This window comes from Mustela putorius, unplaced genomic scaffold (genome assembly GCF_011764305.1).
Source record: "Mustela putorius furo isolate JIRA1106 unplaced genomic scaffold, ASM1176430v1.1 tig00003974_pilon_pilon_pilon, whole genome shotgun sequence".
NCBI lineage: Eukaryota > Metazoa > Chordata > Mammalia > Carnivora > Mustelidae > Mustela > Mustela putorius.
This window is the reverse complement of record NW_025422117.1, coordinates 16,449,396-16,477,193: the sequence shown is the minus strand read 5'-3', so window position 1 is coordinate 16,477,193 and position 27,798 is coordinate 16,449,396. Positions and strand designations below refer to the sequence as shown.

General features: G+C 36.2%; 1 protein-coding gene across 13 annotated transcripts in view; it reads right to left on the bottom strand.

Moving 5' to 3' along the window:
• The window catches only part of MYCBP2 (MYC binding protein 2), a 272,995-nt gene that overhangs the window by 4,118 nt on the left and 241,079 nt on the right, over positions 1–27,798 (bottom strand). For 12 of the 13 annotated variants that reach the window (XM_013057218.2, XM_013057219.2, XM_013057220.2 and 9 more), the window contains 14 exons: positions 20,312–20,392; positions 19,011–19,277; positions 18,261–18,544; positions 16,772–16,868; positions 14,496–14,615; positions 12,655–12,756; positions 11,818–11,946; positions 11,312–11,444; positions 10,022–10,125; positions 7,794–7,982; positions 6,885–6,992; positions 5,443–5,652; positions 2,692–2,799; positions 1,873–2,038 (listed from right to left, as the gene is read on the bottom strand). In XM_013057218.2, the coding sequence (XP_012912672.1) occupies positions 1,873–2,038; positions 2,692–2,799; positions 5,443–5,652; positions 6,885–6,992; positions 7,794–7,982; positions 10,022–10,125; positions 11,312–11,444; positions 11,818–11,946; positions 12,655–12,756; positions 14,496–14,615; positions 16,772–16,868; positions 18,261–18,544; positions 19,011–19,277; positions 20,312–20,392 (2,098 nt within the window). Of the gene's footprint in view, positions 1–651; positions 1,503–1,872; positions 2,039–2,691; positions 2,800–5,442; positions 5,653–6,884; positions 6,993–7,793; positions 7,983–10,021; positions 10,126–11,311; positions 11,445–11,817; positions 11,947–12,654; positions 12,757–14,495; positions 14,616–16,771; positions 16,869–18,260; positions 18,545–19,010; positions 19,278–20,311; positions 20,393–27,798 lie in introns of those variants that run through there. The other variant, XM_045070862.1, reaches the window with a different exon arrangement.

Sequence of the window (27,798 nt, the reverse complement as noted above, 5' to 3'; positions counted from 1 at the left end):
ACTTTCAGTGTTTGGTTGTTGTTTTGTCTTCGTTTCTGAACACAGAAGAAACTTTCTTTCATTAAGTAAAATGTGGACTTTCCCTGATGATATTGCTGGCCTCTAAACTTCCTCAACTATAAATTGCTGATCTCTTGAGCTCCTCTATGTCATAAAGGCCAGGGAGGAAGACTGACTCCCCTGGTTCCCCTTTACTTCTAGACCACTAACTTAAAACTTTCATTCAGTAGCAACACCCCACCCCCCACCCAAGCTAACCCAATCTAAACGCTGCCCCATCTCACTCCCTTCATCTGCTTACCACCCTTCTCCTGCTATTAGGTTCACATCTTTATTTAGGCCATTATCCTAAAGACCTAGCCTCTCATTATTCTGATCTTGCTTCTTTCAAAGTCTATCACATCTCCTTAAATAAAAAAAAATTTTTTTAGAAGGGGAACAGTGTAACAATTTATTTTTGACATGAAGAAATAGAAGTAGCCATACTAAAACAAAACAAAACAGAACAAAACAAAACAAAACAACTCTACTTATTCTTTCTGGATAATATATTTCTCATGGTTTAAAAATAAAAAGAAAAAATTTTAAAAAAAACCCCAAAATCACAGAAATCCTTTAAAATAGTTATATTATCAATTCGTAATCCCCCCCCCATTTCTACCCATCTTCCTGGTTTTTCCCCATAGCTAATTAATTTTATTAACTTCTAGTGTATTGTTCCAGTAGTTAATGCACATATAAACAAATGTAAGTATATATTTTCATTTCCCCTTTCCTTACAAGACTGTATACTATATACCCTGTTCTGTAACTTGATTTTTCATGTAACAGTCTCCTCTACATCTTCCCAGATCAGTACACAGAAACTCCATTTTCATCATTATTTCCTCTTTTTGATGGTGCACAGTACATAGTATTTAACCACCCACCTCCTGGATACTTGAATTGTTTACAAATTTTTGTTACTATAAGCAATAGGCTTGCACATTTGCCTTTTTTATTTACTTCACATATGTACGTATATCGCCAGAAATGGGACCCGTTGAAGGGTAGATGTGTTTGCAATTTTGAGAGGCACAATCAAACGGCTTTCTCTATAGGTTTCTAGCATCTGCACTCTGATAAGCAGTGGAGGAGAGTGTGTTTCCCAGCCTTAACAAAATTGGGTATTGTGCTGTAAGTACTTTTGTGTGTATTTTCACCAATTTCAGATATACCTCATGTAAAATTCTCCTGTATGGTCACATTTACTCTACCTTCCACTTCTCTCCCTTCTCACCTCATTGGAACCATCAGGCTCCTAATCTCTTGTAATGTTTTCAGTTTCTTTTGGTTTCATATTCTTATTTTTTTCAGCCCAACCTCCATACACAATCATTTGTCCTGTATTCTCAGTGGCTTAGCCCCTTGGCTTTCTGATGCTCACTGCACTGCCAATTCCCAGCCATTCTAGATCAAATCAAGTTCAAATCACTTGTTCATTTCATGGCACTGGTTCCAGACTTCTCAAAAAAAAAACAAAAAAACAAAAAAACAAAAAAATCACAGAAATCTTTTAAAATGGTTATATTATCAATTCGTAACTTCAAACTTTACATGGCCCTTTAGTGCCAAAGAGTGATTCTTTCACTAATCTTTAGCTGATTTTCCTTCTTCTTCTCAGGCAACTGTCTCCATTACAACTTCTGACCTATCATCACCATGGTGTTTTTTCTACTTCACTCAGAATGTCAGAAGCTTACAAGGGCCAAGAAATTCCCTGATTCTTCAGGCTAGTTTGAATTGGGTTTCTGCCACTTGGAATAGCTACCATGTGATCATTAAACCAGAAAGTATATACATCACAATCACTTAAAAATATTAAAAGCATACCTGCAGGACAGTGTGGTAGTTCTTCCTTGGGAATGCTAGTCATTCTTTGAAAGTCATCATGACAAGCATTACAGAAATGTGTTGTTCCAAAACAGAAAAAAACAGCCACTGAACAGCAGTAGCGACATTTATATTCCAAAAAGTCTGTGCCATGTTTTGGACACATCTATAACAAAAGAAAATACATAGACACAAGATTATAGCAAGTCTATTTCAATTACACTTAAGATAGTCATGTATATATAGCTCAGTGATTCATATTTTCTGAGTACACATAACTCTCAAAACTGACTGAAAAACTGGTGATAGATACATGAAAAAATTAATGAATAAATGTGTGGCTTTGTCCAAAGGGTACAGAGAAAGCCCCAAATTCTCATCTCAGATCTATCAGAACCAATCTGATTTAATAAATAAGACAATTTCCTGGTGACTTGTTCCTGGTCAGACAAACTGAATAGTTGATATTTCATTTATCTCTCAGTCTCACAGCTACATTGTGAAGATTTCGAAGATTGGAGTGAGGTAAACCTAAAACTGTGGCTGTAGGTTTAAGAAAATGAACTAAGGAAATTTATTACTTGTTGAAATATGGTGACTATTGCATGGAGGACAAAAATTATAAAATGCAAATACTATCTAAGAGAATAATATCTATGAATTAATTTGGAGAATTATACACTGCTGTATAAACATCAGAAAACACTGGGCAAAAAACCTGCTATTCTATTCCCACAATATTAGTTATATTATTATTTTTGGAAAAAATAGAGGTTTAACATTTCTAAACTATCCTTTCTAATAAAATGTTCTGCCCACCTGAGCCCTGGACACATCAGAACAGGCACCACAAATGAGCTCTCTGGGATCATAATCATCCCCTTGACCAGCCTCAGCATCGCAACGAGCTTCGCCACCAAAATATGCCTATGAAGAGAACACAATTAGATTATAGCAGGAAAAAAGACAACCTTGCTATGGGAGATACAGTATGAGCATAGTGAAAGTAAGATCAAAAGTCTTAGAAAATACTATTATCTATTAAATACTCCCTTGCAATGCCAAGTAGATGCCTGTATAGGTGGATCAGGGTATGAAATAAATCAGCTTTAATTTTGGAATAAACTCATGCTTATAGTAGGAAGTTCAAACACTGTACTGTCAAACCAAAATAACGAGAGAATGTATAATATCCCAAATAAATATCAAGAATAAGATATTAAGTAATGATGAGAAACTGCTTTTTCAGAGCAAAGTTTCAGTAATTTTTCTCATTTTGAAGTAGTAAATGTTTCCTCCTACTGGTCTGATAAATATGCTCAAGGAATTTCTGAATTTTAGGGGTGCCTGGGTGGCTCAGTGGGTTGAGCCTCTGCTTTCAGCTCAGGGTCCTGGGATTGAGCCCTGCATAGGGCTCTCTGCTCAGCAGGGAGCCTGCTGCCCCCACCCCCACCTCTGCCTGCCTCTCTGTTTACTTGTGATCTCTGTCTGTCAAATAAATAAATAAAATCCTAAAAAAAAAAAAAAAATTCTGAATTTTAACACTGTAGTACAAAAAATATGCCTAAAAAAATATTAGTACACAATTAGAATCCTGGGGCTAATGGGACAGAAAAAAAATCAATTTTGATCATACAAAAATTTTTAAAAAGGAAAACAAAGGGGTGCCTGGCTGGCTTAGTCAGTACAGCACAGGACTCTGAATCTTGGGGTTTTGAGTTCAAGCCCCATGTTGGGCATAGAGATTACTTAAAAAAAGAAGGGAAGAGAAATTTGGTGATTGCTTAGAAGATTGCTCATATTTATAAAGCTACACTGTATAAAGAACTCAGCAGTATCCAATATACATACTTGATAAATGAAATGATGTTGGTGGATGGTTTATCTGTATTTTCTCTGGACACAAAATAAATGAGGCCAATTATAATTGGGGCAATCTGCATGGACAACTTGTCCCACAGCCATGTCCATACTTGAGGATAAACAAGATGAGTCAATATAAATCTATTATCTGCACCAGAAAAACAGGTCAAAAGACAGGCTCCATTGATAAAGAGGTTATAAATGGTTATCCACCAGCTAAATCTGGCCTCAGAAGTGTTTCATTTGTCCTGAGGTCTACTGTTTATTTTAGCTGTTTCTCTTTTCCAGATTCCCTGCTTAGCTTCCTAGAAATTGGACTGTCATCCCTGTGGTAATGAATTAACTATTAGTCTTGCCTTGAATGTATGTATATTTATCTGCCTTTCCACCTCTTCAGCCTTCCATTCATTAATTGTATTTTCTTTTCGTTACATTGGGAGACTACGTACTTTTCATTTACAGATTGCTTCAATCATTTATTCATTCTCTAACTAACCTAATGTCAAGTACTGGAGAAACAGAAATGAAAACCACTGTCTTTGTTCTCACAGGACTTATCAAGTGATACAGAGACAAGTGAATCAGTAATCATAATGCAAAATACGGAGTTCTACAAAGAAGGTATGCAAGAGATCAACGTCGTGATAGCAGAGTGGAAGTGTGGGGACATTACAGAGCAGGTGAAACGGAAGTGTGATTAGACAGATTTAGCTCTGCATATGAGCATGTCACTTTGGGTGGGTGTCAGGTCAGATAAAATGCAGGGGAGGAGTAGGGAAGAGCATTCCATAAAGAGGAATAGCCTATGCAATGGCATGAGTTTGGGCAATTGTAGGCTGCTCAGTATTTTGTAGTATGGGGCACAAATGGTAGCATTTTGGGAAATGAGACTATAGATGTGGACAGGTGCTACACAGGATCAGAAGCAGAAAAATGACACATCAGACCTGAGGTTGTGAAATATTCATCTACTAGCAGCGATAGAAGTGTAAAGGATGGAATGGAAGGGGTACGGGCTCCACACAATGGGCTGAATAAGAAGGCTACTATAACTACCAAAGAAAATGATTAGGGTTACGGAAGATGTAACAGAAAAAAAGAACTCAGAGAGATTTGTGAGAAATTCAAATGTGTGGAAAGCAGTTAAATATTTTGATCTAAATCTCAAAAATTTTGGAAGAATGATACAGATGTTTGGCAAAGACGTGGATATACAGGAGCTCAGCAAAGGTAAGGAGGTTATTATTAGGCATGAACACAGTGCTAAGAAACTAAATATGTAATGAGGAGGTGAATGAAAAGGAGTTAAAGACAACCAACCAGAATGGAAGGATATCATGAGTACTATCCCGGAAGCCAAGGAATTTTAATGAGAAAATGGTGAAAAGAGTGAAGTAGGAGACGTTTATTTAAGAATCAAATGGTTTGCCTAGCAGGAGATTACTGATGTCAAGCAGCTTGGGTAGAGCAACAGAGCATGATTTGGAAACAGTATGTAAAGGTAAGAAAAAAAAAAAAGAGAAAAGAAAAACCCAAACAAATTAAGTAAAAAAAGAATTCAACTTCAAATGTAGTATCAAGCTTTTTGATTTTTAATTTCAGACTTAAGATGTAAGAATTAGATATCATTATACAATTCAGGTCAGAATCTGAATCACATAAGTAATCTCCAGTTCTTAAAAATTCCTAGTTTAATTTATAGCATACCTTTCTGCATTTGTAGCAGACATAATATGCATATCTGTTCATGGCATAGCCAGCTGGGTCATTATAAAATCTCACACCAGGAGTTGTGATAGCTTCACTCTTATGCAAACCTTCATATTCCAATCTCATTAAGGCTTTTCTTCTGACATCCTCATAGAGTTCTTTTATTGGATCAAGCAGGTCTTTTAATACTATATGATTTATTTTGTTCTGAAATTTAAAAAATAAACATTCCTTAGCAAAATCATTTATCTATGAATCCAATAAATATTTAAGTGGGTACCTAAGACTAATAAGCACTATGCCAGGAGATCACCAGAGAGTGAATGTTTTCTCAATAAAATGCGGGTTAGAAATAAATCTGTAAAATCCTCATAAGCCTGTATTTTTCTAAGATCAGGGACAATAGGGGAAAATGGGACATATAGCACGAAAATTCTGTTTCATTAGCTTCATATTTCCTGAATCTGAAATGTTACCTCTGGTTGCCTTAGCTCTTCTGGGAATAAAAGTTTGCCTTGCTGCCACAAATAAGACATACTCCCTCTGTGTGGTTCCTTGGGGCTGGGTAGACGCCAGGTAACAGCAATGAGGAGGTAGTATTTTCTATATGTTCATATATCATTTCCTAAATGTGACCTTTCTTTGTGGCACCACATGAGAAGAGAAAGCAAATTACTACAATCCTATTGATTGTTCCTCCGTCTAACTAAGCAATGACTGTGCTGTCTTTCTATGTTAAACCCTTTTATACCAGTCTGCACGTCTGTTGGAAATAGAGAGAGCTTAAGAGAACAAAAAGAAATGAAGAATGAATTGAGAAGGCAAGGTCAATCACAATCTTAAACAAAGGTTTTTTTTTTTGTTTTTTTTTTTTAAATTAATCATCACTGGCTTGCCAAAATAAGTGGTCATTTTGCTTACTATCTTTAAAGAGATGTGGCAAAATGTCAATAATTTTTCCTTATTTTACCTAAGATTCTAAAAGAAACTGGTTTTTTCAGGCTTCATCTTTAATGATGAAAACCCAGACTTCATCTTGAATGGCAGGTGTCAGAGTCTACAAGCATCACAGGCTCATACATTTTGGTAGTCATCCGTTGTCATGTTACACAATCTGAACTCTGAAGGGTCTAAAAGTGGTGACAAACCGCCTTTAATGCGTGTTATCTAAATGAATTTTCTGATACAGTATGTTTAACTCCATTTAATCAGCTTTTAATTGACACTCACCATTTTGAAATGCATTATAACAAACAGAGGGATCTTACAATATTCTCTGGCATCACCTGGATGAAAAGGGTAGAAACTGATGGGGGCTGGGAGGAAAAAGTAAACTGGGAAGGACACCAAGAGATGTGGAAGCATTTATTCTAAAAGATGAAGATAAAGATAAAAATAAAAATAGATAGAAAGTAGATAATTTCTGAATCTCTCCATACCTTGCAAATGGGACAAGATATAAATCCAAATGTTATCCTCGGACCAAGCCATCTGTTTTCCAAAACTCGTCGGCAGCACTGTAAGTGGAATACATGACTGCAGTCCAGCTTAAATTAAAAAAAAAAAGAGAGGGATATAAGCAAATGTGATAATGATATGTGCTTGAATAAATGGCAGATTATTCAATGAAGGTGCTAGTTAAAGCAGATAAGAGAAAAATCAAGTTTAGGAAAATGAATTTGCGCCGATTTCTGTTACTCATGAAATATCATTAACTAGGTCTTTAGCTTGTTCCAATTTATTACCACTTGCATATTAATGCCACCTTATAAAGAGTAAGTTAGATTAGGGAGCAATTTAAAATTATTCCCTTCTGTATTTCATAGAAGGAAGGAACTACTGATTTTATTAAAGAGTTAAGATTTATTTTTGGAGACTATTCATTTAAATCATAAGAACTGAAAATATAAACCAGTGGTCAAATTTAAAAAGATATATTTAGCAAACAGTAACTTCAATAATATCATTAATATTATAGATGTAGGCATATACATTATGTATGGATAGGTGTGTACTACTATGTATACACCAATCACACAGTGATACCATTCCATGTTTTAGAAATTAAGAATAGTTACTAGATAATCTAATTGTTTTTTTCCTCCCTATGAACATTTTATATTTTGTTGATTATATAGGCTCACACAAATGACAAAGTAAAGCTGAGCACACAAAATGGAAACAGAACATATAGGGACGGAATCGGCTCCTCAAAACACTGGGAGGCACTAGGGGCACATTTTCCCCCAAGGACGTGAACAGTCCAGGGATCTGTTTATTTCACAGATATACTTCTATTTCCCATGTTAGATTCCAGGCCCACCCGATGCTTTAGAAGCTGAGACAACCTGAATAGCTGGTGCTGCCGAGAGCGCCTCGGTGAAGCAGATCATGCACATGTCATCGGCGTCCTGCTTCAGCGTGGTGGCGCTTTTGTCACAGCCGTGTAGACAGGGCAGACAGTGCTCTTCATTCTTGACACCTCCACATGGATGGCCACAGGGATGCGTCTTACTACAGGCTATCTTAGCATATTCCTATTAGAGATAAATTATAATGGCATAGAAAATATCAAAAAGGCACACACTCTGATAATTATATCAATTATATTAATGTTCTAAGATATTTCCCACAGGAAATACATATTAAGGCTATATAACAATAAAGTTATTTTTATTCTTTTTTTTTTTCAAAAAAGATTTTTAAAAAAATTTTTTTATTTAAAAAATAAAAAAATTTTTTAAAAACATGTATTTTTATCCCCAGGGGTATAGGTCTGTGAATCGCCAGGTTTACACACTTCACAGCACTCACCATTGCACATGCCCAATGTCCATAACCCCACCCCCCTTCTCCCAACCCCCCTCCTCCCAGCAACCCTCAGTTTGTTTTGTGAGATTAAGAGTCACTTATGGTTTATCTCCCTCCCAATCCCATCTTGTTTCATTTATTCTTTTCCTACCCCCTAAACCCCCCGTGTTGCATCATCACTTCCTCATATCAAGGAGATCATATGACAGTTGTCTTTCTCTGCTTGACTTATTTCGCTAAGCATGATACCCTCTAGTTCCATCCATGTTGTTGCAAATGGCAAGATTTCATTTCTTTTGATGGCTGCATAGTATTCCATTGTGTATATATACCACCTCTTCTTTATCCATTCATCTGTTGATGGACATCTAGGTTCTTTCCATAGTTTGGCTATTGTGGACATTGCTGCTATAAACATTCGGGTGCACGTGCCCCTTCGGATCACTACGTTTGTATCTTTAGGGTAAATACCCAGTAGTGCAATTGCACTACTATAGGGTAGTTCTATTTTCAACATTTCAACATTTTGAGGAACCTCCATACTGTTTTCCAGAGTGGTTGCACCAGCGTGCATTCCCACCAACAGTGTAGGAGGGTTCCCCTTTCCCCGCATCCTCGCCAGCATCTGTCATTTCCTGACTTGATTTTATTTATATAAAAGAGAGTGAGTGAGCGTGAGAGAGCTCCCAGAAGCATGGGGAGCATTAGGCAGAGAAGGCAGAGGGAGAAGCAAGCTCCCCACTGAGCAAGGAGCCCAACTCAGTGCTCGGATCCCAGGACCCTGGGATCATGATCTGAGCTGAAGGCAGATGCTTAACTGACTGAGCCACCCAGGCATCCCATCACTTTTTTGTTTTAAAATTTTATTTATTTATTTGAGAGAGAGAGAGACAGAGAGAGAAAGCAAGCAGGGGGAGGGGCAAAGGGAGAGGTAGAAGCAGGCTCCCTGCTGAGCAAGGAGCCGATGGGAGGCTCTATCCCACTGAACAGAGGGCTGACACTTCACTCACTGAGCCACCCAGGTGCCCCTATTTTTATTCTTTAACTGAACATAACTTAAGAATTATTAGCAAATTTTTTTAGTGTGTAATTTCTAAATTTTAATTTAAAATTTTCAGTGTGAAATTTTTCTTTTCATGTGATTAAAAAAATTTCACTTCGCATAAAGGGAATGCTGATAAAAAGGGAAATGTAATTTTAATCTATTTACTTTTGTGTGTAGTCATGAAGCAAAGAATTTCTGGATATACAATCTCCCAATCACCACCTATCCCCTCACTAAAATGGGTATAAACAACATACAGGTATCTTTCATTAGCTGAGCCCTATCCAAGTTCTTGCTAACTGAACTGAGGAACTAAAAATATCTGGATGGCATGAAATATGTGTATGGATGTTCAGGACTAAAGAACTCTCAAATATTAGAAGTTGATTGTAGGGAAATAAGTGAATAAAGTAGGTAAGAGGTCAAGGAAATGCAGTCCAGAGATTTTTACCTTTTTCTAGCACAAGAGCAAACATTAAATATTTATTATGGTGATAGTTGATAAACACACACTGTATATTGGGGTTTGAGAAATTTATCTGACCCATTCTCTAGCTCTGATAAAGCATTTAGGTCTTAACATGGGGATTATATTAATTTAGAAAACTGAAGTGATGCTGAGCTGAGCTCTAACTCTTATTTAACATGAAGTAAATACATCATGAGGGAATACATGCTATTCCTTATTGGGACAGCCTGACTATCTAAGCACATACTCACCTGGCAGTCTGCATCAGAACACACACTGCCAACAGCAGATAACTCTGTTCCACTCCTGGAACCACAGAAGCGGCATGCTTCTGAGCTACTTGTGGTTGGCTTGCCTAGGTTCAAGAAGAAAAAGAAAAATCCTCAAGAATAGGTTTTCCACATATTTTAACACAATTAATAGAAAAAACCTACAGGAAAATCAGGTTTGTATCAGTTTGCTATCACTGGGAAACCAGCCGGGCAGTTTTACAGTGGAAGGGTTGTTAAGACGTCCTAATTATAAGGTAACTAAACACAAAAAAAGGAACAAGAAACTAAAGACCTATTAGAAGTCAAACACATAAGAGGTTGAGCAGATAAGGCAAATCCCAGCTCCAAAAGCATAGTTTCAGACAAAACAGAATAATAAATGTTATGCAAGAATATACAGAAGAAAGATAAACCTTTAAGAATTTCTATAATAACAAAATTACAAGGCATAGAAGAAAACCTATTGTTAGAGAATATGAAAGCTTGAAAAAAAGAAGAATTCCCATCCAAGGAACTAGTACTGACAGAGCAATATGAAAAGAAAATTAAATATCTGAAACAGAAAGAAGGAACACAAGCCATAAAACAAGAACAGAACAGGAAAAGGACAGGAAGATATGGATGCAGACCAAACTCATTTTAAAACACAGATACCAAAATTCTAAATATAACAGTAATAAATGGAATTCAGCAATATTTACAGGAAAAATAGATTTTTAAAAAGAATAGTTTAACTCATGAATACAAGGATGGTTCAACATTAGAACATTTATTAATGTAATATATGACTCTGATAGACTATAGGAGAAAAAAAAATCAGCCAGGAGAAAAAAAGACCATGCTCTCATAGCATGAAAAATTAATATGAGTGGAGTTATATTTGTTCAGATTTTTACTAACTCCAACATCATAAATTTGTGTCAGTCAGACTATAAAGGTAATGAAAATTAAGAATCTGTAAGATTCAATGTAACTTTAAGCTGAGAATCTCAACCAGATTTACTTTAGTAAACCACGTGTTTTGGGGATAAAATGACTTGCTCGAGTGCACATATCTAGTCAATGACAAAGCAGATTTCCTTACTTGAAGTCTAATGCCTCTCTGCTATAGAACATTGTCCGGAACATGTAACAACAAACAGTGATTAATGATTCCATAGTTATCAGAATATACCCGAAATAATCCACATTAAGTAATTCATAGTAAGTAAAGAACATCTAATTAAATCCTAAGCAGCAGGCATGGTTCAATCCTAAATCCTCTGCTACCTGTGTGCTCTCGGAATTCCACCATCGCCTTCATTGTTTTAGAATCTGCTAGTGCCATCAACCAGAACAATTTGGTTCTACCACAACCTTCATGAAGGTCAACCTTGATAGCTTCTTCTTCTTCTTTGAAGACCTATTGTTTCATCAAAGAAAAGGGAAAAATATTTTATTTTTCACTCTGAAGGAGGAAGTATAAAATTTAATTACTCAATAACAATAATAGCTTTTATTTACTAAGCACTCTAAGGATTTCGGACATTTGCAGTCTTGTCCTGAATCTTGACAATGACCCCATTTTTATAAATGTGGAAACTAAGTCTCAGGTTAGCCGACTGTCTTGATTTACACAGTGATAAATGAGGCGGCGAGGAACTCCACTGAGGCTCTGACTGCAAAGTCCCTTTCTTCCCATCACAGCAAGCCTCCTTCCCACATTTATTTTAAAATTTACTGAATGTATCCTATGCTCCAGAAACTGCTCTGCGTGTACAGACAGAAGCCGGCACCTGTCTTTGATGAGTCTTGGTTCGCCGATGAAGATGAAGGAATCTGTCACAGTCAGTGCACAGATTTCCACATACGTTGCACAAGATGATAGCTGCAGTTTCTCCATCATCATGGTTGTCACACATAGGCTGAAACAAGGCATTTTCACATGTCATATTACATTTGCAAGAACGTCCCAGATGCTCATACAAATGGAATGTAATTTATTCACAACAATAACGTTATTGTTCTGAAGTCTATTAGGAAAATTTAGAATCTGAACATTAAACAGAATTATGGCAAGTGTACTCAAGTACAAAAGCCCTTAATTCAATAATTAATGTGCTGAACAGTTTCAATGATTAATAAAATAAGCATGTATACTTTGATTAATAAGTTAAGCAACTTTCTTACCCCATGTTCAAACATTCTGTATGCTAAATGAATAAATGATTCATTTTGAAACTTGAACCTTAGTGAGAAAATGTTGGAAGGGCCTCTATAAAGTCTTCCCTCCCAGTGCACCTAGGGATACCTATCAAACTACTTTAAGTACTGTGTATTTGTGAATAAATGAGATGTCATGGTGCCTCACTTACTGCTCTTATTTCCTTCTTACCATAAGACTGATAAAGCTCTTTTATATAATTAAAGCCTCTAACACGCTATGAAGAGGGGACCCTAAGTGAAACAGACTTGTGAGATGACCATGGGCAATGTGCCACAATTTTCTGCTAAGTGTGGAATTTGGACTTGCAGATTCTTTTTTTAAATTTTTAAATTTTTTTAAAATGCTAAGCTAGAGCTTACTTATAAAGAAAAACAAGATACATTTTTATAAACAATTCTGTTCTTACCATTTGTTTTTGCTGTCCATCCTTTCCCATCCATCTCCCCGAAGAGAGACGATCTACATGGTCCTGATCCAGCACGCACAGTGAAGCTAGAGCAAGCCAGAGCTATTAAAAGGAAAGGCTGTCACAATACTGAATTTTCAGAAAAGACTTGTAAAGTATTGACTGTTTGACACATTGTAATAGCTCAATAAATGCTAGCTGAATTTGAAAATACATGGATACCCACTGGCACTCAGGTACCAGGCACACGTGCTCACTGCTGTATGAGCCATAGGCACAGTAGGCACTCAAATATTTACTGACTGCTGCTGGATGAACCATTCTGGTTTTTACCTGACATATAATATTATCCTTTATTGGTCTACTAAGGAAGCAACGTATCAATAAATGAATTTACATATTCAATATTTACTGTACCGATGCTTCTTGCAAATCTTCCCATCTAAGTGGCATCTGCCTGAGGCACTATGTTCCAAGCAAGGTGGCACGATGACTTTCATTTTACACAGTCCCAGGAGTGGGTGGGTACATATTAAATCCTTCTGGATAAGAGCAGCTCCTTAGAAGTCTCTGTATACCCCTAAATGCCTAGCACTATCCTTGGTATACTTTGTCAGAAGTAAATGTCTAGCAAACTTTTGAAAATAGCCCTCAAAAACAGTTTAAAACTTTCTGGGGCTTAACGGGTGAGCTTCAGTTTTTCACGGAAGGATATATTTCTGAACTGAAAACTGAATAGAACTGAAATAATGAAAAGGAGTTATTTAAGAAGTGCGTATGAGTGTCACCAGACATGAAGAGGAAGACAAGGAACAATAGAAAAAGGAGAAACAGAAGCATGAAGTGTGCAAGGAGAAATGGGGGTGCAGAAGGAAAGCATGCGCGTGCGTGGTGCTAGAACTCTGCTGTTCAAGGAACTGCTTCACAGGTCCACTCACCAGCAGCACGGCATCAAGCAGCTTTTCCTGCCCCAGAGAAAGACAGTCTGTCTTCCTTTCCAGACTTCAGAAGATTAAATCAAGCAATTTCTGTTAGTGTTTACTTCTTCCTAATGCTGCCACACATCCCTGCTTCAAGGAAACCCCTAATCTCTCTTGGATGTACATGGGACATGAAATTTGGTAGGTCAAAGTGACTACAGATGTCTCACCTGAAGAATGCAATCCTACTCACTAGCTAAGAAAGTCTGCCTCACCTTGTCCAGGGCTTACACTTTTTGCTTTTTAAAAAGTAAGGTCTGTAAATCCAATAGGTAGGCTTTGCTTTAGAATAATTAGGCCATACCAAACGAGTAAGGGAGGGCCTTGTCTTTGAAGGAGCTTCAGTCTATCTGAGCATAAGGCTGACACTGAGTTTACTGTGTAAGCTCCAGTAAAGACATTACTAGAGGGCGCCTGGGTGGCTCAGTGGGTTAAGCCGCTGCCTTCGGCTCAGGTCATGATCTCAGGGTCCTGGGATCGAGTCCCGCATCGGGCTCTCTGCTCAGCAGGGAGCCTGCTTCCCTCTCTCTCTCTCTCTCTGGCTGCCTCTCCATCTACTTGTGATTTCTCTCTGTCAAATTAATAAATAAAATCTTTAAAAAAAAAAAAAAAAAAAGACATTACTAGAAAGACAACATAGCCTTTTCTAACCAGATGATCCTTAGCCTCCCCCAAAATAACAAAAACGAAATAAAGAACACATAACAGTGAGCGTTTATAACCACTAATTCAAAAAAGCCTGTCACACTTTTTCAGTAAACACAGTTTTTGGTAAAAAATTGGATTAAGCTGATTTATTCATTTAAGTTTGTTCAAACTAATTACTGCAATGATAAAGACCACATAAAAAGAAACTCCTACCCTAGTTGTTGCAATACATCTCACTGGAGATCTAAATTCTTCCTCCATCTTGGTCAAGGCAATGATGGTTTCTGCAATGGCATTTTTTGTCACTCGGGACCATGCTTCAGACAGATGACCCTATTGAGAAAGAGAGAATAATAAATAACCAGACATGTATAATAGTAATATTAAATTCTCTTCTCTTAGATAAAACTCATCAAAAGGAAAGACTTGTTAGTGCAACTTTTAAAAAAAATTTTATTTATTTATTTGAGAGAGAGAGGGAAAGAGAGGGAGAGAGTGCCAGAGAGAGAGTGCATGAGTTGGGGGAAGAGCAGAGGGAGAGGGAGAAGAAGAAAGAAGACTCCCTGTTGAGTGAGGAGCCTGCTGTGGGGCTCAATCTCATGACCCTGAGATCATGACTTGAGCTGGAAATCAAGACTGGACGATCAACCGACTGAGCTACCACATGTCCCTGTGAGTGCAGCTTTAGATTCAGGGGCATACTTCTGAAATAAAAATCCTTCACAACTCTATGAAAAATTCAACTTCTAATCACTATTTTAATGATTGGAAAGTAAATAAAAAATCAGGTTCTCATTCTCTTTTTCTATAGAGCTCAAGAGTATTTTCTCTTACATTTAGATAAAAACATAACAGAAGCATTGAAGTATCGGGGCCTGGGTGGCTCAGTTAGTTAAGCCACTGCCTTCGGTTCAGGTAATGATCCTGGAGTCCAGGGATTGAGTCCTGCATCGAGGACTGCATTGGGCTCCAAGCTCTGCAGGGAGTCTGCTTCTCCCTCTGACCTTCACCCCTTTCATGCTCTCTTTCACTCTCTCTCCCAAAATAAATAAATAAAATCTTTAAAAAACAAAGTAGTACTAAAGTATCTATGCTCCAGAAATTCTGATTATGAAGACTTGTTATTGAACACAAAATATATAGATAAGTGAATTGCTTTTAGATGAACACTAGAACTGGTGAGCATAAATGAGTTCAAATAAAAAGAAAAAAAACCTCTTTTATTTATTTATTTACAAAGATTTTATTTATTTACTTATTTGAGAGACAGAGCAAGAGAACAAGCAGGGGGAGCATAAGGAGAGGGAGAAGCAGGCTCCCCACTGAGCAGAGAGCCTGAAGCAGGGCTTGATCCCAGGACCCTGAGATCATGACCGGAGCCGAAGACAAGTCACTTAACCGACTAAGCCACCCAGGTGACCCTACAACTAATAACTTGGTTTTTGCTGAACATAAACACCTGTCTACCATAGAGTTTAGGTGTTCCTAAATATTATTCCTTGGTATTTTCATCCAGTGAACATGCTGTGAAAGACTTATTGAAAAGTGAGAAAGTTATCCATTTTTCCAATTGAGGAAACGTCTTTGCTGTTGGGAAGTGACAGAACTTTCTATATCCCGAGAATATCCTCTCTTGTCTCCCATCCATTTGCTATCAATCTTTTTTTTTTTTTTAATATTTTATTTATTTATTTGACAGAGAGAAATCACAAGTAGATGGAGAGACAGGCAGAGAGAGAGAGAGGGAAGCAGGCTCTCTGCCGAGCAGAGAGCCCGATGCGGGACCTGATCCCAGGACCCTGAGATCATGACCTGAGCTGAAGGCAGTGGCTTAACCCACTGAGCTACCCAGGCGCCCCCATTTGCTATCAATCTCTTAAGAGGCAGTTCCACTTCCTCTTCCTCCAAGATGTTTTGTCTAATCTCTCTCTCAGAAGCCCACATTTCCACAGCACCTTGCCCTCATGAGCCTGAAAATATAATGGAATGTGAGGAAACTAGCATTGTGGAGCAACCAATAAGAGCCCGGTACTTTGAGAAGTAATTCCCTTTTCTCCACACTCCCAGATCTCGCCGAAAAGAACATCTAACAACAATGACAGAGAATGTTAATAAAGAAGAGCAAAAGGTTTATAAACCAGGAGAACTAAAGAAAAGGAGAAACTTTTGTTTTTCCTTTAGGGTTTTGATTTGTCAGGCTCAAAAAAGGTATATTTCATTTTTCAAGTTTTTAAGTCTTAGAAGACTAATATAACAATTTGCAAGTAAGTTAACTGGAAAGCTTGAAATGAACAGTTTTCCCAAAGGACAAATTAATCACTGGCTGAAAAGACAGACGGCACGATAGTTAACCTACTAAACAGAGGCTTTAAGTAAAGCAAAATAACACCAATGTACTTCTGCTATTAAGGTAGCAGAATAAACTCCTTCTTTTAATCAGATTTTGACTATACTTCAATGACAAAATGATCAGGAGGATGGGAACTCACTGCTGCCATATCCTTGATAAGTTTAATGATGATCTCTGAGATTTGGGTAGGAGTTGAGCCCTTCATCCACCAATGACTTTCACCTCGACGGACATAACTACAAAGAAAAGTCAGCATTTGCAAACCAACCAGTGACAGTTACAGATAAATATGATGAAAACTGCTATATTTCAGCATGCATTTTAATTTTTTAAATGATTCAAACAACTAAAGAATTTTAAAAGGAAATTAATCAAAGTATCACCCGTAAGATATTCAACTTCAACCCTGAGAGTAGCTATTCTGATACATGTTCCCTTCCATGTATTTGTATATTATTTTTGTAGCCTGCATCTTCTAGAACAGAGCTGTTCAAAGCATATTCACAGACCACGAACTATTTGTTACCAATCCACATAGAGAGAGATATTAAGAGCTTGCACCAGAATATGTCAACTATATCACTGAGTATACTACTCTTTATTTCAGCTGACTTTTTTTTTTCTTTCGTAAAACTATCTAGATGAAGAAAACAACACACTGATTTATATTCTGGTACTACTTAATATCATGGACTGGCTCTTTGACTAGACTGTTCTGGATGTCTAATCTTCTGCTGTTATACGCAATTCTGTAACAAACTTCCTTGCATATATTTTTGTACACATGTATAAACATCTAGAAGTAGAACTGGTAGGTCAAAGGATAGGCATATTTTAAATACAGTGATATGTTATTAAACTGACATCCAAAAAGGCTGTAGTAATCTACATTAGATGCCATAAAAAATGCCTATTTCTTCATAATGCTGCCAAGACAAAGATATTGTCCTACTGTTTTAATCTACATATCTCTGATTCCCAGTTAAGTATCTTTTCTTTTGTCTACTGGCATTTGTAATTTTTCTTCTTGGAACTAACTCTCTTGTCATATATTTTTCTATCAGTTGTTTGTCTTTTCTCATTAATTTATAGTAATTTTTTAAATATTATGATTAATAATTTATTCTCTACTATATAGGTGTTAAATATTTTCAGGTCAGTTTATATTTTAAAAACATTTTCATATAATTAGCCTTCATTTTTATGTAGCCAAATCTGAGAATTTTTCCTCTGTGACATTTGTATTCTGTGTTTTAAGGAGGTCTTCCTGGATTGAAGATTACAAAAATAATCTTCTTTAATTTGTCCTAGTAGATTTTTAAAGGAAATATACATAAAGCTTTAGTTGATCTCAAGTTTACTTTTGGATATGGTGTGAGATAGGGGCCTACAATATTTTTTCTACATGAGAAGTATTCCAACATTATATTCAACATACAAACATACCTTCCTCTCCCCATTAACTTGAAGCTACACCTTGGTTATATACAGCATTCTCTTTTATACATGCATTAGTTGTTTATGGCTTCTATTTGGTAAACAAGCAAACAAGGTGGAATTTGAAATCCTGTTTTAATTCTCCAAATAGGATTTACTATTTTACTACTAAAGCAGATGTAATGACCAACCTGGAATTGAAAATCATTGGAAGAGTAACTGTGGTAACACCTTTGCCCACAGTGGTACCAGCTGTTCCTGTGATGGTAGTTCCTTTGGCTTTTAGCTGTACTGTGAGTGCTTTGGCAATGCATCCCAGAAACATGTCCAAGATACCTAGCTTATTCCAATCTCCTTTTTCGGTTGAGTGAATGATATCACTGATATCTGCTGGGGGAAGGGATTTTACTCCTATGATGCTGGCCAGACGATTAGGGGTCACCTCAGGCAACACTCGTCTTAGTAAGGAGGTTACCTGATAAGAAAAAAGGAAAGAATTCATCTTAAAGACTGTTGTTCTAAAGTTCTCATTTTTTAAAATGAGCCTAGCGGGTGTTCTAGGACTCCAAAAGCTTTCAGAAGGACAAAAATATGATTTAAACACTATTTTAATTTCTGAAGTGGTAATTACCCCTCCAGGGCAGCAAGAAAAAAACATGTCTTTATTTGGTCAGGAATAAAGAAACATTACACATCTCATGGTAACAAGACAATTAGTAGAGCAACAGCACAGTAGTAAAACAGAACATATTTTGTTCTTCCATATTCTCATTACAATGAGTCAAAAATAAAAACCATGGAGTAAAAATGCAATTCAAAAAATCAAGTAACAAAAAATAAAGATCAACAGTTAAGACTCTAAGGTGATTCTCTTTGATAATGTAATTTTTAAGTGTTTTGAGGAACAAGTAAGCCAAAAGGTAGGTGGAATGACCAGTCACCTGTCTCTGGACTCGAGGAGAGGCCGTATGGAGCAGTGAAAAGAGATCCTGGAGTAGAGTTAGTTGCTGAGCCAGATACTGGCGGCCCACGTTAGAGCCACTCAGGGCTAAGACCATAGAGAGCAGCTCAAAGCAGTAAGCATCAGAGGAGGCATCTTCATCATTGGGCTGAGAATTGGCATTTTCTTTGCTTGATATAGCATGTTCCCATTCTTCGCGAACTCTGGTGGCTTCCATGCGAATAGCCTGGACGATGTGAGCACACACCTATTTAAAGACAACATAAAGGATATGTAAAAACCTACTTGCAAATCTGATGTACTACTTCTAGTAAAAAAAAAAAAAAAAAGACAAGAATATTAGTTGATAGTCAATTTAATTATTTCTCCCCATTAATTTCCATCATACCATCTTAATTCATCTTATAAACAATTAAGAAAATCTAGCAGATTTCTAGGAGAAATTCTAGCAGAATAAAAATCTTAACATTTAAATCAGCTACTATGTAGAAACTATTTATATACAAGTTGCCAATACCCCTGCCTGTGGTTTAAGACATCAAACAAAAGCAAATTACCATAATTTATCACTTCTAAGCCATATTTCCTTCCAGATATCATTAGCATTTCTATTCATAATGTGTTTTATAATTGATGGCATTCATAATGTAACTGGCAGCAAACTTCCTTTTTTTAGTGATACATGAAATACAGCACATTTTATAACTGGTAGAATCTAAGATTCAATGATACATTGTTAAAAAGACAAAGCACAAATAAATTTATTGATTTAACAAGTTGAAAGTTAAAATGATGGGCTAATTTAAAACCAGTGTTTTATTTGACTTCTGAAGGGCTGATTATTATGTTATCTAGGTACTTCATTATATGAACAATCTAGCACTACCCCACCTCTTTATAATTAAAAATATTAACACTGATTTAGTTAACACTATAATTGCTCAGGAAAAAAAAAATCAACTGACACAAAAGAACAGTGGGAAAAGGAACACAGAAAATGCAAATGAACTTTGATATATCTGGATATTTGACACCAAAATAAAACAATCTACCTGAAAATGAGAAATAACAAATAGTAGTAAGGTAAGAAAGTTAACATTCATAACAAAATCTTTAAAGTGATGCAGGTATGCCTATACACTCCTTCGTCTCTAGAAAAAGGCAGATACAGTCCACAAGACCTATAAGAGTCAGCAAAGAAAAGCTTCCATAAATTTTGGAAAATACTTTACACCCTAAAAACAAAAGCTGATGAAGACAATGAAATGACTATTTACCAACCTGTTTTTGTAAATTAGTCAGCTTACTCCTGCTGAATATGATTCCAACCATATGTTCTTTCAGGTCAGCATCTGATGTTGCCTTTACACACAAAAAGGGAAGAAAAAAAAACCCCACCAGGTTCTTTGAATAAAATTTGTGTATTTGATCTTAAAGTATCTTGAGAATTAACTATGCAGGTATTTTTTATAAGGTGAATTTATTTTAAACTGAGTCTGTAACACTAAGACAAAGGGTAAGGTTTGAAGAAACCACTATTGGCTAACAATGACTCCAAGAAAAAAAGAAAAATTTCTGAATTTAAGAAATCCAGAGAAGCATACTACTTTTTCATGAACTTCTTTAATCTGTCAATTTGATTCACTTTAATTACATCTATTTCTAAATTGTGAGGATCCTACATTTAGTTATTAGAACAACTCTGAAAATGATACTTGGTTAAAAGGGAAATATCCTAACAAAACTCTATGATAATGGTATTCTTAGAGTAGGCTAATCTACTGCTAACAGGAGTCAAAGAAACATATCATAAGAAGAGAAATAAAGGCTGGCGTTTTATAATGCTTATTATGTGAATGGTACTCTCCTAAGGTTCAGATACACAGCCATATAGTTATCACACACACAAATACTCTTATTTAATCTTCAGAACAAGCCCATAAGGTAAATTTGATGTTTGATTTTACAGGTAAGGAAAGTAACACAAAGCTTCTCTTCTTTTTTTTTTTTTTTTTTTTTAAAGATTTTATTTTTTTATTTGACAGAGAGAAATCACAAGTAGATGGAGAGGCAGGCAGAGAGAGAGAGAGAGGGAAGCAGGCTCCCTGCTGAGCAGAGAGCCCGATGCAGGACTCGATCCCAGTACCCCGAGATCATGACCTGAGCCGAAGGCAGCGACTCAACCCACTGAGCCACCCAGGCGCCCCAAAGCTTCTCTTCTAAGAATAAAAAATGACTCTCAGTTTCACTTTCTTAGGACAGAGAAAGCTACAAGAGCATGCAATGCTAACCTTAACGAAAAAGAGCTGATCATCTACAAAACCATATAATTTTGATGCCTATCAGAAAAATGAAGTTTGCAACCAGGTAAACTAAAACCCAAATAGACAAGTACATATACAGGTGGACACTTCAAAATTTTCTCTGCACTTGAAAGTATAAGTAAATGAACAAAGGATAATCAGTAAAGCTCCTGAAGACTTGAACAAAACTATGAACCAAATTGAACAGATAATTATAGAGCCTCCTCACAAAACAAAAACAGAGTTCGACTTCTTTTCAAGTGCATGTGGATATTCGCTAAAATATGTGAGTCAGAATTCAAATCTTAACAATTTTAAAAGACCTGAAATTATACAAAGTATATTCTTTGACCTCAGTGAATTATACTAGAAATTAGTAACAGAAAGCTATTTGAAAAATCCCCAAATATTTAGAAACTAAACAAGAAACTTCTAAATTATCCAGGGGTTAAGGAAGAAATCAAAATGGAAATAAAAAAAAATATTCTGAACTAATGAAAAGAGAACGAACATATAATCAACACACCAAAATTTGTAACACTCGACTAAAGCAGTGCTTAAAAGAAAACTGTACCACTACTTATAAAAAAAGATTTCAAGTCTTTGAAACTAGAAAAAGAACAAATCAAACACAAAGCAGATGGAAAGAAGTAATAAAAGAAGACACATCACTACAGATTCTATTGATATTAAAAGAATAATAAGGGTATATTATTAACAACTTACACCAAACAATTTAGCAACTTAGATGAAATGAGAAAATACTTGAAGCACAAAACTATCAAAGTTCAGTCAAGAAGAACAGATAACTGCATTAGCCTTGTATCTGTTAAAGAAAGCACACTGGTAGAATAATTCTCTTGCTAGTTGAAACGCTAGCTAGATTATACATTAACAAATGAGAATTTTTTATAGTTACTTTATCTTCTTATTTTAAAAGTTCTTTCAGAATTTTCTTAAATAGCTTTGAGATATACAATGGAGTATTACTCAGCCATCAGAAAGGATGAATAGCCACCATTTGCACTGACATATATGGAACTCAAGGGGATTATGCTAAGTGAAATAAATTAGGCAGAGAAAGACAATTATCATATGGTTTCACTTACATGTGGAACATAAGGAATAGCATGGAGGACATTAGAAGGAAGGGAAAAATGAAGAGGGGGAAATCAGAGGGGGAGACGAACCAGGAGAGACTATGGACTCCAGGAAACAAACTGAGGATTTCAGAGTGGAGTGGGGTGGAGAGACGGGTTAGTCCCCTCATGGGTATTAAGGAGGGCACTTATTACATGGAGAACTGGGTGTTATACGCAAATAATGAATCATGGAATGCTAAATAAAAAACGAATGATGTGGGGTGCCTGTGGGTAGTAACTGAGTGTCTGCCTTCGGCTTGGTCATGACCCCAAGGTCCTGGGATCGGGCCCCGCATCAGGCTCCCTGTTTAGCGGGAAGCCTGCTTCTCCCTCTCCCAGTCCCACAGCTTGTATTCCCTCTCTCACTTGCTCTCTCCGTCAAATAAATAAAATCTTAAAAAAACAAAACAAAAAACTAATGATGTACTATACGGTGACCAACATAATTAAAAAAATAGCTTTGAGATATAGTTAACATACTATTCAGTCATTTAAAATATATAATTCAGTATTGTATTAAAATATACAATACTATTCAGTCATTTAAAATATACAAATATACAATTCCTGGGTGGCTCAGTGGGTTAAAGCCTCTGCCTTCGGCTCAGGTCATGATCCCAGGGTCCCGAGATCGAGCTCTGCATTGGGCTCTCTGCTCAGCAGGGAGCCTGCTTGCCTTCCTCTCTCTCTCTGCCTGCCTCTTTGCCTACTTGTGATCTCTGTCAAATAAATAAATAAAATCTAAAAAAAAAATACAATTCAATGGTTTACAGTATATTCAAATATATGTGCAACTATCACCACAGTTAATTTTAGAGCATTTTCATCACTCCAAAAAAGAAACACTATACCTTTTAGTTATCACTCCCCTAGTTCATTAGCTTCCTTTTATTTTTATTTTATTTTATTTTTTTAAAGATTTTATTTATTTATTTGACAGAGAGAAATTACAAGTACACTGAGAGGCAGGCAGAGAGAGAGAGAGAGAGAGAAGGAAGCAGGCTCCCTGCTGAGCAGAGAGCCCGATGCGGGACTCGATCCCAGGACCCTGAGATCATGACCTGAGCCGAAGGCTGCGGCTTAACCCACTGAGCCACCCAGGCGCCCCCATTAGCTTCCTTTTATTAAAGAAAAATACACTGACATATCTACTAACATATAGCAATATATGAATTATCTTAATGCATAAAAAGAAAAATATTTAAGAATATCCATTTGAGGGGCAACTGCGTGGCTCAGTCATTAAGTGTCTGACTTTGGCTCAGGTCGTGATCCCAGGGTTTGGGATTGAGCCCCATATTAGGCTCTCTGCTCCACAGGAAGCCTGCTTCTCCCTCTCCTGCTCCCTCTGCTTGTGTTCCCTCTCTCGCTGTGTCTCTCTGTCAACTAAGTAAATAAAAATCTTAAAAAAAAAAAGAATACCATTTGATAAAAACTCTCAGAAAACTAGGAATAGAAAAAAACATCTTCAATCTGACTAGCGCATTTACAAAATATCTACAGCTAACATCACACTTAATGGTGAAAGACTGAATGTTTCCTATTAAGATCGAGAAAAGGCAAAGATGTCTGATGTCACCACTTGGTATTGAAGGCCATAGCTATTACACTACACAAGAAAAGAAATTTAAGGCATATGGGCTGGGAAGGAAGTAAAACCAACTTTCTTTGCAGACAATATGATTATCTATGAAGAAAATCCTAAAAAGTCTACAAAAAAAAAACCCTTCTAGAACTAAGAAGTGAATTTAAGAAGATCACAATTATATTTTTACATACTAGAAATGAACTGAAAAGTGAAATACCATTTGCATTAAATCATTAAAAACTATTATTTACAGATTATTGTTAATATTAATATAATTATTTAGGGATTAAGATGTGTATAAGACCTGTACAATGAACTACAAAACATTGCTGACAAAAATTAAAGAAGATCTAGATAAATATATCATGTTCACAGATAGGAACACTCAATATTACTAAGATGTCAATTCTCCCCAAATCACTTAGCAATTTGGTACAGTTACAATCAATATTTCAGGTTTTTTTTTTTTTTTTAAGAAGAGGAAAAGACAAACTGGTTCTAAGCTTTATATGAAAACATAAAGGGCCTAGAATAGCCAAAATAACTTAAAAAAGAACCAGGTTGGAATCTGATCTCATGATTTCCATAAGCTGCAGTAATCAAGACACTCTGATGTTGGTGTAAGAATATACATATAGATCAATGGAAAGACTGAAGAATACAGAAACAGACCTACATATTTATGGTGAATTTATTATTGATAAAGGATAATTTTTTTCAACAAATGGTGATGGAACAACTGGCTATCTACACGCAAAAATAAATGAAATTCTGGGGCATCTGGGTGGCTTAGTAGTTTTAACATCTGCCTTTGGCTCAGGTCATAATCTCAAGGGTTCCGAGACAGAGCCCTGCAGTAGGCTACCTGCTCAGCAGGGAGTCTGCTTCTCCCTCTGCCTTTCATCTTACTCGTGCTTTCCCTCTTTAATAAATAAAATCTAAAAAAAATCCACCATCCTAATAGAATAAAGAGATTAAAAAAATAAATAAATGAAACTCAACTCTGACCTCACACTATAAAGAAAAATTAACTTAAAATGTATATGGCTATAAACAAAAGAATTAAAATTTTATTCCTGTTAGAAGAAAATCTTTGTGACATTAAATTTTAGGTAAGATTAAAAAATCGCAAGTCATTTAGAAAAAAACAGACTGGATTATACTTCCTCAAGATCAAAAACTTCTGTTCCCCAAAAACAAACAAAAAACCCCAAAACACTTCTGTCCCTGAAAGATAAAACACAGAGTAGGAGAAAATATCTGAAAACGCATATTGGCTAAGGAGTCTTTATCATATATATATATATATATATATATATATGAAATCTTTCAACCTAATATAAAAAAATAGGGGTAAAAAATTTGAACAGATACTTCACTAAATAAAGTGATGGAAAATAAGCACATGAAAATTTACTCAACATTACTAATCATCAGAGAAATCCATATTAAAACCATAATGAGATACTGCTACATACCTACCACAATGGCCAACATTAAAAAGAGTGACAATCCTTATAAAAAATAAAAAATTAAAAAAAAAAAAAGTAATAGAAAAAAAAAAGAGTGACAATCCTAAGTGCTTTTGAGAGAATGTGGAGCAACTGGAAATCTCATACACTGCTGGTAAAAATGCAAATTGGTTCAATCACTTTGGAAAGAGTTCAGCAGTTTCTTACAAAGTTAAACATACACTTATCATACAACCCAGCAATTCTACTCACAGGTATTTACCCAAGAAAAATGAAAACATACCCATACAAAAATCAGTTTTATTTATTAATAGCCAACAAAGAAACAACATAAATATCCATCAAAAGGTCAAAGAATAAACAAATTATGGTAAATCCATAAAATGGAACACTTCTCAGCAACCAAAAGAAACAACTACTGATACGTGTTCCTACATGGATGAATCTCAATATCATTATACCAAAAGAAAGAAACCATAAGAAAAGGTTACATTCTATCTGGTTCCATTTATATGACATCTGGGGAAAGGCAACACTCCAGGAGCAGAAACAGTTCAGTGGTTGCCAGGATCTAGGCATGAGGTGAGAGGACTGACTGCAAAGCACCCAGAGGGACATTTTATGAGTGATGATTTTACTACTGCATATATTGGTCAAAATTCATCAAACAATACAGTTTAAAAGGATGAATTTTTTCCTTATCTAAATTCTACTTAAAAAACCTGATGTAAAAAATGATTCTCTTAATAATTATGCTATTTCATGGGCATCTTACCACTAGCATAAACTTTCCCAATCAACCTTAACATCTCAACCTACACTCTCCTACTGTTAGTCCAGCCTCTTCAAAGAGCTCTACTCAAATCCCTTCTGTCATGCTAACTCTGACTCATGCCCTTTCTAGTCCAAGTCATACCCAATACCTACCCAAAGCCTCCTCTGACTGCTGCAGGGCATAATATTTTCAACATATTCTGAAACCCTGTGACATGTGCTATGTTTTCACATACATAAAAAACAGATTAGATGCTATAGAGTATCCCTACTGATTTCTTCTTTGGGGTTGTGTGAAAAGTTCACATCTAAGAAAATATAGTTTTCTGAGGGCTTGGTACCAATTACCATAGTTACTTAGCACAAAATCACCATTTGCTAAAATTCAGTTGATTTAATGAATAATCACACAGTCTTGTAGTCATTCAAATGAAATCGCCACAGGATGCTAGAAGAAACAACCAGACTTTATAAAATCGTACTTTCTATGGAGCCCAAATAGAAAGATGTGGATGACTTAGACATTACTACACCAGAAGGCACAGAGCTAGACTACATAAGTCCTTGAAATTATCTTTCAAAGAGCTGCCAAGGTGGTTATCTGTAACATCTAACAACATAAGAATATTGAGACCAGTCAGGCTTGACCTCTTTTTGGAAATAGGTGAGGTTTTCCTCTTGGGTATAGTGCTTTAGAATAGAACAAATAAGTAAAGGCAACCACATTTTAAAAGAAATTTCAAGAACAAGATAAAGAACAGGTTATTCCAATAAAAACAGACTGAATGCATGTGTGTTTATGCCATGGATATAAAGACAAATCAGATTATGTACTTGGTTTTTAAGAAGCTACGATTCAGTAGAAGAGACAAATCTGTGTACAAGTAAACATATGGAAGAAATTGAGAAGAGACTCATCGAAACTATGATGAAGTTTAGCAGAAGGAAAACTGCATATTTTGCGGGGGGAATGTTAAAGAAGATTCCTTGAGGAGACAGTATATATATATTTTTTTTTTTAAGATTTTATTTATTTATCAGAGAGAGAGAGGGGGAGAGAGTGAGCACAGGCAGACAGAATGGCAGGCAGAGGCAGAGGGAGAAGCAGGCTCCCTGCTGAGCAAGGAGCCCGATGTAGGACTCGATCCCAGGACGCTGGGATCATGACCTGAGCCGAAGGCAGCTGCTTAACCAACTGAGCCACCCAGGCGTCCCAAGGAGACAGTATTTTTGACAGAGACTGTGAAAGGCAGAGTAAATGGAGGAAGGAGATCACTGACGGCACACGGTACAGTAGATGCCTAAGCTGATTTTACAAATCCCAACACTTGAACACAACAGCCCAAGATACAGAGGAAATTTTGTTGTTACTTATAATGCTAGCTATATCATACATAAACAAATAATTTCTTTTGATAGTTTCTTCATCTTCTAATTAAAGTAAAAAATATTAACTGCATATTAACTATCATCTATCCATTAAAATACA